This window comes from Carassius carassius, chromosome 20 (assembly GCF_963082965.1).
Source record: "Carassius carassius chromosome 20, fCarCar2.1, whole genome shotgun sequence".
In the NCBI taxonomy this organism is placed as follows: domain Eukaryota; kingdom Metazoa; phylum Chordata; class Actinopteri; order Cypriniformes; family Cyprinidae; genus Carassius; species Carassius carassius.
The window spans coordinates 4,325,080-4,341,847 of record NC_081774.1 but is presented as its reverse complement, the minus strand read 5'-3'; the positions used below and the strand labels follow the sequence as shown (position 1 = coordinate 4,341,847).

The following is a 16,768-nucleotide window of genomic DNA, read 5'->3' as shown; positions in this document are numbered from 1 at the left end:
ATAACCTATATTAATGATATTCAAGCATTAGAAATCAGAATTAGGTTCGGCTCTTGAAATGAATTGGTTACGACCACTGTTTGAATAACAAATGCAAAATCAAAACATTTATTTTACATTCCACATGGACTCTAAAATCAATTAGAAAAAACAATAACAAATCCCCCCCCCCCCAAAAAATAAAAAAAATAAAAAATAGTCAGTCAGTGAAAGAGAAAAAACAAACAAAAAAACCAATCTGAGTTTCTAAAACGTATCCTAAGAAAACAAAAGTGTAAATGGCAGTTTACAATAACTAAAGCTTCTTGACACTCTTACTAGCTAACATCAACATGAAAATTATTTCTCCCGTGTGTTAAGTGGTCTGGTTGACTATATTTATCTCACTCCTCCTTCATCTCACGGTGCACTTGCCAAGAAGGTAGAAAAGGAAGAAAAAAAAAAAAAGATCGCTCATCTTCTTTAGCTACACAACCGAGTGGCTCCGCAAATAACATGAAACAGTGCCATCTAGTAGAATGGATAATAACAGCAATTACTTTGGCCCTGTGCAGTTTATGTGGGCTACATTTGCATTTCAGTGAGTGAATTAAATATTTGATCCCAAAGCAAAACTTGACTTAGTGCAGAAACCCTTGTTGGCGAGCACAGAGGTAAAACGTTTTTTTTTTGTAGTTGGTCACCAGGTTTGCACAAATCTCAGGAGAGATTTTGGTCCACTTCTCTTTACAGATCCATTCCAAATCCTTGAAGGGATAGTTCACCCAAAAAAATTTTTTTGCAGCCATATGCAGCATGCTGGAAATCTGGCATGGTGCCAGAGAACTTTAAGCACTGGGCTCATCATGATATTCAAGTTATTTTGAAACTGAATTATTTCAGTACAGTTAATATCATTCCATGCTCCATCCTAGGCATTTATTGGGTCATTTATTGAACCAGCATAAATCCTTTTCCACACGTATATGCTGTATTAGCATACATAAAATAGGCTATATCAAAATCTCAAAATGCATGTAGAACCGAAGTACTGAAAAATCACAAAGAATTTAAACTAGAGTACAGAAAGATTTATTATATTAAATACTAATAATAATTATTGGAATTGAAGGAAATTAAATTAAGGATGTTGAAAGAAAAAAACCTATAATATTTTAAGAGTGCAAATATTTCTAGGTAAAGTTAGGCTAGATTCTTTACTTTTGTTAATATTGAATTGTACTATTTTTCCAGTTCCTCAATTACTTTTTTTTTTTTTACTTTAAGTAAAAAAAAAAAAACTATAGATGCCTATTTATTTTTAAATTAACTGTATGATTTTTCTCCAGATGAAACAGCTCTCCATCTTCCCCCTTTCTCCAGCTTATTTTGCTGTCACTCTCCAACATCATGTTCTTCAGTTTTTCACTTATCTGGAAGACCAGCGAGAAAGAATAAAAAAAACCTGTCGTTTCATGTCACATATATATGCCGTATATAAACCGTAGCCAAATCCACACTGATCCACTGTATCCAGCATCCACTATATTTACTAGCCTGTTCACATCATCCATGCGGTCTACAGTGGCCAGATCAGTGAATCTCTCTCTGCAGTAACTCTGGGCCTCTGGCCATGACATTACTGTATTTATATAGTGGTATGGACTAATAAGAGCAGAACTGCTCCAGATGAGCCTGATATATTTAACCATGCATATATGACTCTGGAGCACAGTCACTGGGGTATATTTGTAGCAATAGCCAAAAAAAGAAATTAAAGATTTTTTTTTTATGCCAAATACCATGGCATATTAAATAAAAATCATGTTCCATGAAGATATTTTGTAAATTTCCTAGCATAAATATATCAAAACTTCATTTTTGATTGATAATATGCATTGCTAAGATATTAGTTGTATATTGGCAAAAAAAATTGTCCGATCCTAATAAACCATACATCAATGGAAATCTTATTTATATTCAGCTTTCAGGTTACGTATAAATCTCAGTTTTGAAAAACTGACACTAAAGACTGGTTTTGTGGTCCAGGGTCACATATGCAAACATATCATCATAAATACAGATTATAAATGAGAACACCAACCTGACAGAAGCACAAACAGACTCCTGTCCATCACTGCTCACACAGAAAACTGGTGTATTCTTAGAGATGATCAAACACATCATCCATTTTCTGTTCTGTATCACAGTTTTGTTAGTAAGGGGAGGTAAATTACATTAAAGCTTACACTGCAAACATGGGCTGACTATGAGGTTAGCCTTGATTTTAGCTTTAAATTTCTGTATCTTAGACAGTAGCTATACAGTAGCATAGCACTAGGAACACTAAGGTAATGGGTCTGATACACAGGGAATGTATGAACTGATGAAATATGCAGTGTAATGCGCAGAGTAATATGAATTAAGTAAAAATATGAATAAATATTTATAATATCAAAAAGCTCTCAAGTGAGTGATTTAACCTTTCCAAATACTACACTTACAAAGGTATATTGCACATATTACAGCTTTCATTAAAAATAAAAGTTAGACATAAGCTCTGCAAGAGTTCTCTTCTTACCTAAATAAATGATTACGGTTAAAACTTTCCTCCTAACAATACTTCTACCTGCTGTACAGAACAGGTACTGCAGGGGAAAGCGGGGCATAATCTAAAGCTTTTTAGGGGTTCAGAGTATTATTTGTTTCACATTAATTTCACACATCTGATACAACTATGTGGTCTTGTTTCATTAAAGTGTATTCTTTTTTCTCTTTTGCCCCCAAAAACGTAAGTGAAATGTGACAACATGCCCCACTGTTGTAACATATTTTCTAATCTAATTAAAATATGCATGTAATATTTTTATCAATATACTTTTTTTTAATTAAAAAAAAATATATATAAAAACAACCAAATAGCTATATAAGTAAAAAAAATGTGGGCAAAGAGATGAATAAAAAGTAAAATGAATATAGTAAGAATAAGTATACGAAGTAAGAATACAAATATTTATTGAAATAATGATTTCTGAACATTCAGGTTCTCCTTTTCTTCATTTTTTTTTGCCTGTTTCTCGAAGTGTGGTCAATTATGTGAATTACATTTCTAACCGTATGGAATATAGAATAGAGATTTTTATATTTCATGCAGTTTTTTTCTATATATTAAACTAGAAAATACACTTACACAAGTTTCATCATGGAAGCATGTGTGGGAAAAGGTTATTTAAACCTATACAGCGAGCAGTCTACAGTCTGCACTAAAAACATGTTAAACTCACTAAAAGCGAAAGTGTAACATTGCAGCAGTAAATGCTGCACTGTCATGGCCCGGTAAGTGAACACACCTTGTAAACAAGGGTCTGGGTCTAAATGCAGGTTTATTAAGGCAAAACAGATACAGACACAGATCAAACAAGATCTAAAAACCACTCAAATAGGAACAGGATGATAACTAGAATACACATAACAAATTACAATTAATTCAGCTAGGTAGAGTGGTGAGTGTGACAAGAATATATAGTCTATTACAAGGGGTAACAGCTAAGGGGGAGTGTAATGAGTGAACAGGTGTATGGAGTTTGGGGAATGGAGTCCTGGAGGACTGGAGATAGCGACCTCTGGTGGAAAGAGGGAGAAACTCAGGGCCCGGACTCATGACAGAACCCCCTCTCCATGGAACATCTTCCAGACATTACCAATCAACAGACCAGGGGACCGGCAGAACGGGGGCGGAGTAGGGGGAAGGGAGGGATGGTGGATCAGGTCTGTGTGCTGGAGGGGGACCTGGGGACTGAAGCAGAGCCGGCGGGGTGGGAACCCAGGGAAGAACCATAGGCCACCACAGAGGTGTGTGTGGAGCTGCAATCCTGGAATGGGCAATGGTGGGTTCCAGCACTTTGGGTACCTCCGAGGCGAGCACTGCCACTTTGGGAAGGCCAGAAGTGAGCCCCACAAACTCTGAGGGATAGAGCCCTGCACGGGCCTCAAATCTAGGCCCGAGCCCGGCCCTGGCCCAAGACGCTCAGGCCCTAGCCCGAGCCCGTGTTTTTATTTATTTATTTATTTATTTTATTACACAGCAGAAGCCTGCCCTATTTGCAACAATTAAAAAGGGGTCCGTTTTGTGTTATGTTTCTTTTCTTTTCTTTATCAAGGTAATTTAGAAAAATGTTTGGAGCATTTTTTTAAAATGAAGATTTACGTTAATCAGCCGAGCCGACAGCGAGTAGCCTAAAACATATTTAATCAATTAAGACTCTCAAATTAAAGCTAATACTTTACTTGGCTACAATAAAATCCATAGATATAAAACACTTCAAGCATATCACACAGACAGTTAGTTTAATATATGTTTATTTATTAAACCACAGTGAGTAAAATAAAAAAAAATTGAAATACTGAGGCAGACTCGCAAAAGCGCTCGCAAACGAAATGAGAAATAGCCTACAATCTAAACAAATTAAATTAATTAAAAACAAACTTGCAGGTTATCTTACCTCAAAAATGCACCACTTAACATGTCCATTCTTTTTTCCATTAGTTTCCAACAGTTAAACGAAAATAAAGTCCAGTCAAAGTTAGAACAGTCTCTTACAGAGCATCGTGGAGAAAAAGAATAGCATCCAGAGTGGAAGGTTTTAACCCACTCCTCCTCTCTTCTATCACTCTTCCCGCTGCGCTGAAGACACGTTCGCTGCTGCTGGCGGGACACTAAACACAGAGCGAGCCAGTCTTGACAGTTGCGGTAGCAGGGTCTCGTGCTGTTTCCACCATAGCAGCACATCTCGTCCATCAACTTCCATGTTGTGATTGAGGCGCATGTATTGCTGTACTTCATCGTCGTCGTCCTCGTCCTGCTCCACAATGTTTTCAAACTCGGGCAGCGCTCTCTTCTTTCCTGCGTGTCCCGCAACAACAGGTGCAGACACAGAAATGCTCGCCGCTGCATGAATCATCATTTTATAATTATTAGTTGGACAACTAGGCTATGATTAATACATTAATTTAGAGGCCTATAATAGCTACTACAATAAGTGGATATAAGTGAAGTAAAATCGTGGGTCGCGCTGACGGAAAAGCGTGCGTGCGTGCTGTCGTGTCAGTCAGTATAATTATAACGGGTTGAATTATCAGATTATGAAAGTTATGAGGTTATGAAATGTCTATGTTTGTTTTTCTATCGTCGACGTGAACTTCTCTTTTTTTATTATTTTTTTTTTTATTAATGTCTAAAAATATAAATAGAAGGATAACCCAAAAAAGGCCCGAGGCCCGGCCCGCATGTGAGCTATAACGTGAAAATTGGCCCGAAGCCCGGCCCTAGGGGCATAAATAAGTCGGGGCCCGTCGGGCTCGGGCTGAAATGCAGGGCTCTACTGAGGGATCATCAGCGGGCTCCACCGCTTCGTGAAGGCCAGAAGCGATTCAAACCTGATCAGAGTTTTTTATGATTTATGAAAGTTTCAGAGGCTGTGTAAACGTGATTGACACAATGTGCAATGACCTTGAATAAAAACACCCCGTTAGTTACACGATATACACAGAAGAATAAGGGACATGCTTGTTCAGTAATTGTTTTATTTCCTATTTGGGTTTATTTATTTGCTTTATCTTTTAAGATTAACTGCCCCCCCCCAAGGCATTGCTACATGACAGTGTTTCTTGTCGTAGCAAGGATCTGATTTAAAAAATAACTTAACTATTAAACTATATCTTATGATTTTAAATCTGTATATAACCTCAAAACAATCTTAAAGTAAAAAGATGTGCTAAAGCCTGATTTTGTGATGGCTGTGCTTTACAATGAAATTATCATAATCTTAATTCAAGTGCTGAAGGATTTTGAAAGTCAGTATTCAGTGTTAAATACTGCTGTAAGGTTAACCCTGCCTGCTTTAAATGTTTCAAAACAGTTGAAAACATTCATTGGAAATTTAGAAAAGTAATCAATTGTAATGAGTTTCACTGGACTAATTACTATACTAATTGATATGGAACTTTTAGAAAAATAATTTCGCAATCTTTCTAGTGGTCAAACGATGAAGAGCAGCTAACAAACTACAGCGTTCCGATTTGCAACTGATAGAAGTAAAATACAAGAGATTACTAATTGCAATATGTGATGTAGTCTAAGTGAGCGATTATTGAACAGAATAAACTGCAATGTGGACCAGGGCCCGTATTCATAAAGATTTTAAGAATCCTCTCAGAAAACTCTTAATTTAGCTTAAAAACTTTTACGTAGGAGTCTTAGCTTAAGAGTGATTCGGGACCGATCTGAGAGCAATCTTTTGAAGACTGTGATTGGTTGGTTGTCCAAGAAGGAAAAAAGAGTGATTTTAAAGGGTTAGTTCACCCAGATAGCAAAATTATGTAATTAATAACTTACCCTCATGTTGTTTCAAACCCGTAAGACCTCCGTTTATCTTTGGAACACAGTTTAAGATATTTTAGATTTAGTCCGAGAGCTCTCAGTCCCTCCATTGAAACTGTGTGTATGGTATACTGTCCATGTCCAGAAAGGTAAGAAAAACATCATCAAAGTAGTCCATGTGACATCAGAGGGTCAGTTAGAATTTTTTGAAGCATCGAAAATACATTTTGGTCCAAAAATAGCAAAAACAACGACTTTATTCAGCATTGTCTTCTCTTCCGTGTCTGTTGTGAGAGAGAGTTCAAAACAAAGCAGTCTGGATATCCGGTTCGCGAACGAATCATTCAGTTCACCAAATCGAACTGAATCGTTTTAAACGGTTCGCATCTCTAATACACATTAATCCACAAATGACTTAAGCTGTTAACTTTTTTAATGTGGCTGACACTCCCTCTGAGTTCAAACAAACCAATATCCCGGAGTCAGGGCTGGACTGGGACAAAAAATCGGCCCGGGCATTTTTGCCCAGACCGGCCCACTATATGATCATAAACACCACCCATCTTTGCACACCCTTAATTATATGCATACCAACTCCTATTCATTAAAACCACTAATGCCATGTAATGAGTGAGTATAGGAACGAGTGAGAGTTAACAGATGAGATAAGTCAAAATTTTATATTTATTAATACAGTTGAACTATATTCCACAGCGGTGAATCCTAAAACAAGCTATAAGCGGCTCTGTCATAGCAATACCAGTGTTTCTTACAGGATTTTTGTTAAAACTATGGTGGTGTGTCCTCGGTCCTTCTAGGGGGGTTCGGGGGCATGCCCCCGTGAGAAAATTTTGTGCATTTTAATGTTAAATTCATTAATCTGGTGCACTTTGAGAGTTCAAAATTAAAAGCTCCAACCCATATTCAGTGTGCAAATTAAACAAAGAAAAATTTAAACCTCTTTTAGTTACAGTGTCTATTTACATTACACCTATACATAATAATAGTTATAATATTAATCCAATGACAGTAATACAATATTTTGTAAAACAAATGCACAAAAAAATAAAGGAAACTTTCTTAATTAGTTGTACCAATTTCTATACTTGAAAGAGATAAGCACATGATCTTTTATTTTGACGCAAACTGCATCAAGCTTTTATTTTGGCGGAAAACATGGTTTACAAACGCCTCTTATTAAATTTCTAGTGAATTGCGGTAATCGTCAACTATGCAGATGTGGAAATAATCTACACTCTGTTAAGATCCAAGTCCAAGTAATCATGACATATACATAGACACAACACACTCATGACATGGCCTAAGTGTTTTGAAAGTAGTTATGCTTACCGCAGGCTCTACACTTTCTCATCTCTCTCCTGATCCTCCGTCCTCACTATCATCATCTGCCACAGGAGCTGATGAAGGTCAGAAAACATATATTTTGACACAGTTTACAGTGTCTGCTTTAAGGGCCTGGTTCTATTTTTTCACGCTATTTATCTGGACATTCCTTGCGTTTCTTCTCCATCTTTTTTTTACAGATACACACTGACACTGCTGCCGCTCGCTCACTCGTTTAAAGTTGTGATTGGGCCAGCCCAGTGTCAATCAAGAAAAGAGCCAATGGGCTGCTGATCTACGTGTTTCATGGGCTGGTCTGTCAGAAAAAAAAACTAACACTGACTTTGACCAATGCATTACACCGGCACAAACCCAGCGCCGCCAATTAAGCAAAACTAAACAAAACGAATGGGCCACCGATGTACAAATTTGAGTATGAGATATCGGCCCAAAAAGCACGTCGGCCCACCGGGCAAATGCCCGGTATGCCCAATGGCCAGTCCAGCCATGCCCGGAGTAATGCATGCACTCAAACAGTACACTGACTGAACTGCTGTGAAGAGAGAACTGAAGATGAAAACCGAGCCGAGCCAGATAAGAAGAATCGAGGAGCTGATGATACTGCGCATGTGTGATTCAGCGTAAAGCAGACTGACACACAGAGCGCCTGAACCGAACTGATTCTTTTAGTGATTGATTCTGAACTGATTCTGTGCTAGTGTTATGAGCGCGGGTAAACCGAAGGCTTGAATCAAGGGCAATCATCGCAAATTACGCCATTACGTAGAGCGCAAAAGAACCTGTGAACCGTTTTCTTCAAACGGTTTATTGAATCGAACTGTCCGAAAGAACTACTGGTGATCTGAAAACCGATGCAACCGGTTCTTGACTCGTGAACGAGTCAGTCTTTTGTTCGTTATCTGGCTTGGCTCTGTGTTCATCTTCAGTTCTCTCTTCACAGCAGTTAAGTCAGTGTACTGTTTGAGTGCATGCATTACTCCGGGATATTGGTTTGTTTGAACTCAGAGGGAGTGTCAGTCACATTAAAAAAGTTAACAGCTTAAGTCATTTGTGGATTAATGCGTATTAGAGATGCAAACCGTTTAAAACGTTTCAGTTCGATTTGGTGAACTGAATGATTCGTTCGCGAACCGGATATCCAGACTGCTTTGTTTTGACCTCTGATGAACTGACCCTCTGATGTCACATGGACTACTTTGATGATGTTTTTCTTACCTTTCTTGACATGGACAGTATAACGTACACACAGTTTCAATGGAGGGACTGAGAGCTCTCGGACTAAATCTAAAATATCTTAAACTGTGTTCCAAAGATAAACGGAGGTCTAACGGGTTTGAAACAACATGAGGGTAAGTTATTAATTACATAATTTTGCTATCTGGGTGAACTAACCCTTTAAGTATAGGGTCTATTCTAATTCTCACTTTGAATTTACATGCGTAATTTTTCCTATTTGACTGTTCTCTCTCTCACACACACACACATTACAAATGACCTACTCCTTGCGTCAGATCAAGGCTGCATCTCATTTCTAGTTTTACTTGATCTTAGTGCTGCGTTCGACACCATAGATCATGACATACTCATAGATCGATTACAAAACTATACAGGTATTCAAGGGCAGGCTCTAAGATGGTTTAGATCCTACCTGTTCGATCGCTACCATTTTGTTTACTTAAATGGGGTGTCATCTCATTTATCATCAGTAAAATATGGAGTGTCACAAGGATCCGTCCTAGGTCCCCTTCTATTTTCAATATACATGTTGCCCCTTGGTAATATTATTAGAAAATACGGAATTAGCTTCCACTGTTATGCTGATGATACTCAGCTATATATCTCAACCAGACCAAATGACACTTCCCAATTATCTAAGCTAACAGAGTGTGTTAAAAATGTAAAAGATTGGATGACAAATAATTTTCTCCAATTAAATTCGGATAAGACAGAGATATTAATTATTGGACCAAAAAACACTACACAGAATCTTGTAGATTACTATCTGCAACTAGATGGATGTACTGTTACTTCCTCTACAGTCAGAAATCTGGGTGTTATATTAGACAGCAATTTGTCTTTTGAAAATCATATTTCCAATGTTACAAAAACTGCATGCATTCATGACCTCTAGACTGGACTATTGCAATGCACTTCTAGGTGGTTGTCCTGCTTCATCAATAAACAAGCTACAGGTAGTCCAAAATGCAGCAGCTAGAGTCCTTACGAGGTCAAGGAAATATGATCATATTACCCCAATTTTACAGTCTCTGCACTGGCTACCTATTAAGTTCCGTATTAGTTACAAATTATCATTACTTACCTATAAGGCCCTAAATGGTTTAGCTCCTGCATACCTAACTAGCCTTCTACCACGCTACAACCCATCACGCACCCTAAGGTCACAAAACGCTGGACTTTTGGTAGTTCCTAGGATAGCAAAGTCCACTAAAGGAGGTAGAGCTTTCTCACATTTGGCTCCCAAACTCTGGAATAGCCTTCCTGATAATGTTCGGGGTTCAGACACACTCTCTCTGTTTAAATCTAGATTAAAAACACATCTCTTTCGCCAAGCATATGAATAATGTATCTTTTAAATTGTGAGTGTAGTTGCATATGATCAAATGTGCATTTTTATTCATTAGCTTGGGTTAAACTAATTTTACTTTGTTGGATCAGCAGCTATGCTAATGATGTATCTATTTTGTTTCTATGTTTTGCCATGGGATTTACATCCCGTGGTAACTAGGATTTACATAAGCTCCAGTCTGGAACCAGAACACCTGAGAAGAGATGATGCTGACCCTCAGAGGACCCCAGATGATGCTTACCTTGAATCAACAAACAGAACTAACAATTATTGCTACATGTGTGACTGCATCATATAATAACTATTAATTAATAATATTGATAGTTCATCGTCTAGCTGACTACGTCTTGTATTATTATTATTATTATTATTATTTTTTTCTAGAATCCTGTCAAATGTGCACAAATTACTAGCTACTACTAAATATTGTAGAAACATAATTTTCTGTAAAGTTGCTTTGTAACGATTTGTATCGTAAAAAGCGCTATACAAATAAACTTGAATTGAATTGAATTGAACACACACATTATATGTGTGTATATAAATCCTTATTTTATTTACCATGCTTTCAATTTCCTATAAGGTATTTGATTGGCTCAGAATGATAAAAAATGTTCCACTCTTTCCAATTACAGTGATTGCTGTCCTATTTAAGTGGCAGTTTGAATGTTGGTTTTAATGTATCAAACATGGAATCAAAATCAAGAAGGGCGAGAAAGCCAAACTGGACAGAGGAACAGTTTACTATAAGCCCAGTTAGTGGATGAACACAAGGCCATTCTTAAAGGAAAATTTGGGCCGGGTGTCACAGCAAGGGACAAGAAGCAGACATGGGAGCGTATAGCACAAACTATTAACAGGGGTTCATTCCCCCTGCTTGTGCGCACCTATAAGCCTGCTATATTCATAAATGCAGTTTTTTTGAGCCTGCAAGGTGGGAATGTCCAGTGGAAATGAAATTAACTGCGACACAATAAGATGTTCTGAAAGTGCTGTAATTGTTTGTGTGATCACTCTGCTTACAGAAGGTTGTGACAGACCCAAACCATCACTAATACATTGTTGCATTTTCCCAGTTGCCAAATATCGTAATGTAGTGATTACTTTAATTTCTGGCGCTATGGTATTTCTGTGCTGTGTCGGAGATGTTAGCATGTCTCTAATAAGATCAGTCACAAACATGATCCCTGCATGATCTAATCTATAGCGTCTTATTAACTCACTGTCATCCATTGTCTGCAACACATTTCTTCTGCCTCTCCATCTTTCTGCCATTTTCTCCTCTGCTAAAGAAACTCTTAAGCCTCTTAAAAGTCCTCGTCTGTGCTCCTAACAAGTTTGACCTTGAGACCTCTTTTAAGGGTTAAGATGCTTTCTGAATTACTTTTTTCTTTACTAGGATTTTTTCTTTGATTTTAAGAGTAAACGCCCGAATTTCTAAGAATTTTCTTAGAATTTTGTCTCTAGGAGCTACTTTTTGCATTAAGATTCTTTATGAATACGGGCCCAGACCTTTAGCCATTTACTCCAACAAATCCTCTGCCCTTCACAGATATGTTTATTAGATCTGTTGGTAAATATGTTAATGCTTCAACCTACCAAAAAAGTTCACTACTATCTGCAACACTTTTTTTACTATACTTAACATTTTACTATATTTAAATCCGCATGATTTCAAAGATTTCCCTTTTCTCTAAATTGCATTCTAAATTTTAAATGGTACTGAATGGTAAATTTAAGGTGGCAAGAATACACAATACAGCTAAGCTCATTAATGTAATTACTGACATAAGCCTTAAACATTTAGAAAATTAATATAACAATCGATTTTTATAAATTAATTATACAATATTTTTTTTATTTTTAAATGATAGGTCTAACCTTAGTTCTATAAATAGTTCACATTGTAGATGTTTTGCTTTATCTGACCTTTCAGGTTATTGGATCCTTTAAGCTAATGAACTGGTGCGTTTAATTATTTTTTGATTAGGGACACATAGCAGGCAGCCATATCACCCTGGAGCCCAAGACCGGTTTCCCACTGAAGCTAAGCAGGGCTGAGCCTGGTCAGTACCTGGATGGGAGACCTCCTGAGAAAACTAGGTTGCTGCTGGAAGAGGTGCTAGTGAGGCCAGCAGGGGGTGCTCACCCTGTGGTCTGTGTGGGTCCTAGCGCCCCAGTGTAGTGATGGGGACACTATACTGTCAACAAGCACCGTCTTTCGGATGAGACGTTAAACCGAGGTCCTGACTCTCTGTGGTCAGTAAAAATCCCGGGATGTCTTTTGAAAAGAGTAGAGGTGTGACCTCGGCATCCTGGCTAAATTCGCCCATTGGCCTCCAACCATCATGGCCTCCTAATAATCCCCATATCCGCTGATTGGCTTCATCACTCTGTCTCCTCTCCACCAGTAAGCTGGGGTGTGGTGGGTGTTCTGGCGCACTATGGCTGCCGTCGCATCATCCAGGTGGATGCTGCACACTGGTGGTGGATGAGGAGATACCCCCTGTCTATGTAAAGCGCTTTGAGTGCCTAGAAAAGCGCTATATAAATGTAATGAATTATTATTTATTATTACTGTTGGGAGACTTCGTGATGCTCTAAACGATACAATTCAGGCTTTTCTAAATATCATTGTGTTTGTTTTAACAGAACACAACAGGAAGTTTTTTTCAGTAGGTCTAGGCATTAAAAATTGCAATTGCGTTTGGATTGTCACAATTTTTGCGTCCACATATTGAAAATGCAAAAAGAAAATATAATAATAATAAAAAATAATAATAATTGTAATTACTTTTAAAAATAGTCCTGAATATTCTTTCATAATGCAAAAAGTAAATCAACTACAGAATGGCTTTAAATCTCTTTAAGTTACTGTTTTAAATTAAACATATGAAAAAAGCACTGTATTTTTACAATTCAATATCTGACATAGAAATCTTAAAATAAGACAAATATGCACGGGATTATTTTGCCAATGATATCATATTTTACTTATCAACTAAGGGGACATACATAAATAGGCCTTGGATATATCTCAAAATGCATATACTAGAACCGAAGTACTGAAAAATCACAGTAAATTTAAACTACAGAATTGAAAGATTTTAAAAAGATTAAATAATAATAATAATAATAGGAATTGAAGAAGATTTAATTATGATTGTTAAAAGAAAAGTAGCCTATAATCTTTTAAGATATATATATATATATATATATATATATTATACAAATAATAGTCTAGATTCATTAATGTTGTTATATTTACAGTTCCTTAAAATAGTAACATTACTTGATATTTTTTTAAAGGGGTCATATGATGCGGTTTCAAGTTTTCCTTTCTCTTTGGAGTGTTACAAGCTCTTGGTACATAAAGAAGATATGTAAATTTGCAAAGACTAAAGTCTTAAACCCCAAGGAGATATTCTTTATAAAATTTAAGAGTAAACCACCCACTCCTAAAACCTGATCCTCGGAGAGAAGACTATAATGTCGGCTGTTCTGAATCACAGTCTGTAAGTACATTTACATATGTAAAGGATTTGCCACTGATGATTCAAATGCAAGTTTTGGATGCCACAAATGGCTCTTTTGTAATGGGTTTTATTGTTTTTGTCTTATGGCGACAGTGTTCTTACTGGGACATGCATTACAGTATAGTAAGGGGGTTAACATTTCTGCCACATGCTTGAGGTATTCAGCCAGTCAAAAAACATTGGACAGCTGACCAATCATAGCACACCTCGCTTTTCAGACCGATAACATTTTTGTAAAAAAAAAAAAAACCTACTTGTTTCAGAAAGGTGGGGCATAGAGGAGAAACAATAATGTACATTATGTGGAAAATAATATTTTTTGAACCTTAAACCACATACATTACAGTTCCCTATTACATTCATTATCTTGATTCACCATATGGTTGTTCTCCTGTTTGAACAGCCCTCCATCTTCCCCCTTTCTCCAGCTTATTATGCTGTCACTCTCCAACATCATGTTCTTCAGCTTTTCACTTATCTGGAAGACCACCAAGAAAGAATCAAATAAAACCTGACATCATGTCACATATATATGCCTCACATCTGTAGCCCTAAATAACAACACAATTATCAATATTAATGATGATTATAATTATATGAGTGGTGCTTTTTGGGTTTAAGGTAATTTAATACATTATTCTTCAGTAGTTTCTTTGAATGCATATACTGTTCTTGGCAAAGTGTGTTGTTGCACCAGAATGTGACACTAAACACAGATTAAGGCAGATACAAACCTCATTCAGAATGGTCGTCTGTAGTGAAGGATCATTCAATGCACATTTTCCCTTACATGTGACTTTCAGTCTCACAATTTGTTTTCTCTTGTCATCTAGAGAAATACATGAAGTTATGCTCAACATAGAATATACAACAATAACGGAAACATATTTCAGTTGTTTGTGATATAAACCATTTTTCTCTCCCCCCTTTCGTTGTTAGTAACTATATATGATTAATTGTAGGTGTGTTGGATTATGGGGAGTGTGAAATTTTGTTTATTTTTCTTTTGTAGTTTATGTATTCACTGTGTATTGTGGGTAGGGTAGTGATTGGTTGCTGTATGTACAATATTATATGTATATAGATATTCATACTAAACAGCAGATATCGTATTGTAAGTGTTCAAGACAAATTTCCTTCTGGATAATAAAGTTAATCTTATCTTAATAATTTAATTCTGTTGGTGAAACTCACCCCCATAGCAGATAAAAGGCTGCTTGAGATCACAGCTGTATTGAGCCCATTTGCCAGAGTTGTTTCTTGCCATCGCAATACAGTTACCGGATCCTGAACTCAGGAATGGTTGATCTGCTGCCCAGTGTCTGAAGACGCGACTCCATTTATCAGACCATTCCCAAGAGTCAAAGAACAGACCGATCCAGATGTAATATCCAGATAAAAGAATTTTTTTTATCTGGTCATTTTCTGCAGAGTTGCGGATGGTGGGCAGGTCTGTATAATGCTGTCTACAGTAGCTCTGAGCATCAGTCCAGTTTTTGTAAGTTTGTATTAAGTATGAAGTATTTCCTATTGAGAAACAAAGTTTGAAGCTCTTGTTTCCTTAACTAAAAATTCATAATTTTACAAGAACTCACCCATATAGCATGTAAAATATAGCAAAAGGTCACATCGACCGTCATGCCAAGCCCCGGAATAAGTAGCAATACAATCTCCTTCTCCATCTGGCTGTCCTGAATCCCAGTTATAGTACAGAGAAGTGTTGTTTTCTCCATCAGACCAAACCCAGCGTGTCTGTGTCCCCCTCTTCAGTCCAATCCACACTGATCCATTGTATCCAGCATCCACTATATTTACCAGCCTGTTCACATCATCCATGCTGTCTACAGTAGCCAGATCAGTGAATCTCTCTCTGCAGTAACTCTGAGCCTCTGGCCATGACATTGCTTTATTTATATAGAAGTACGGACGAGAAAGACCAAAGCTGCTCTGGAAGAGCACTGTTAAAATCAACATGATAAACCATCTATATGTGAACACCTCATCATAAATACAAATACAAATGAGCACACCAACCTGACAGCAGAAGCAGCACAAACAGACTCCCGTCCATGACTGCGCACACAGATCCTATCGGCAGGATTCTTATAAGAGATGAGCAAACATAAATCATCTCTAAAAGTTTTCCAAGAGGGTAATACACATGGCAGACTGCAAATTTATCGTTACTTTAAATACAGTACTTCATGTCAACAAATGCACCCCAAATATGGTAAACTTACCAAACCATTCAATTTATGTTTTTTATGCCACTTTTTAACAATTTCAGCATTATTTATTGTAAATCTTCAACTTTTAATTATTGTAGACATTAGATTTTGTGAAGGTTGTGTTTTAAAAATCATCATAGTCTAAAACTGGCACAACGTTTCTTTGAAAGTTTCTTTGTTGAATGTAATCTACGCAGATTTGCATAGAATGACCAGTTCATGCTTTCCCTGGGAATCAAACCCATGACTTTGTTGTTATTAGTGACATGATCTACTGACCGATTTATAGGAATATAAAGTTGCTGTACTATTAATATTGGTGGTTGTTATAATACATTGCTTGTGATGTACAAGGATTTGCAAACTCTTTATTTACTGGAGTACATTTTACAAGCAAATACAATTTTCTTTCTTTTCCTCTTCCAAAATTTCATGTTTTTTTCAGTGTACTACTTCAGTGTTGCTGTTTTTTTTGTACTGTAATTAAATATGAAATTGAGACAGATTACTTCATATTAGCCTGGAAATAAAGTAATTCAGTACATAAACTCTGAGTTAGAGTCTGATTCAACGGAATACCCCAAATTATAATTCTATTAACATTTTAACTTCAGAATGAGATGAAGCACCCCCCCCCCACACACACAAATTGTGACTTTTCTGATGACAAGATGTAAATAATAAGATGTGAATG

General features: G+C 36.9%; 1 protein-coding gene across 1 annotated transcript; it reads right to left on the bottom strand.

The window, feature by feature from the left end:
* Positions 1 to 14,186: 14,186 nt before the first annotated feature.
* LOC132096955 (C-type mannose receptor 2-like) lies at positions 14,187 to 15,925 on the bottom strand. Its single transcript, XM_059502638.1, has 4 exons — positions 15,442 to 15,925; positions 15,041 to 15,373; positions 14,581 to 14,675; positions 14,187 to 14,324 (listed from the first exon to the last, which is right to left on the bottom strand). The coding sequence occupies exons 1-4, from the start codon at positions 15,818 to 15,820 to the stop codon at positions 14,187 to 14,189; spliced, it is 945 nt and encodes a 314-aa protein (XP_059358621.1). The 5' UTR covers positions 15,821 to 15,925.
* Between the last annotated feature and the right edge of the window lie 843 nt (positions 15,926 to 16,768).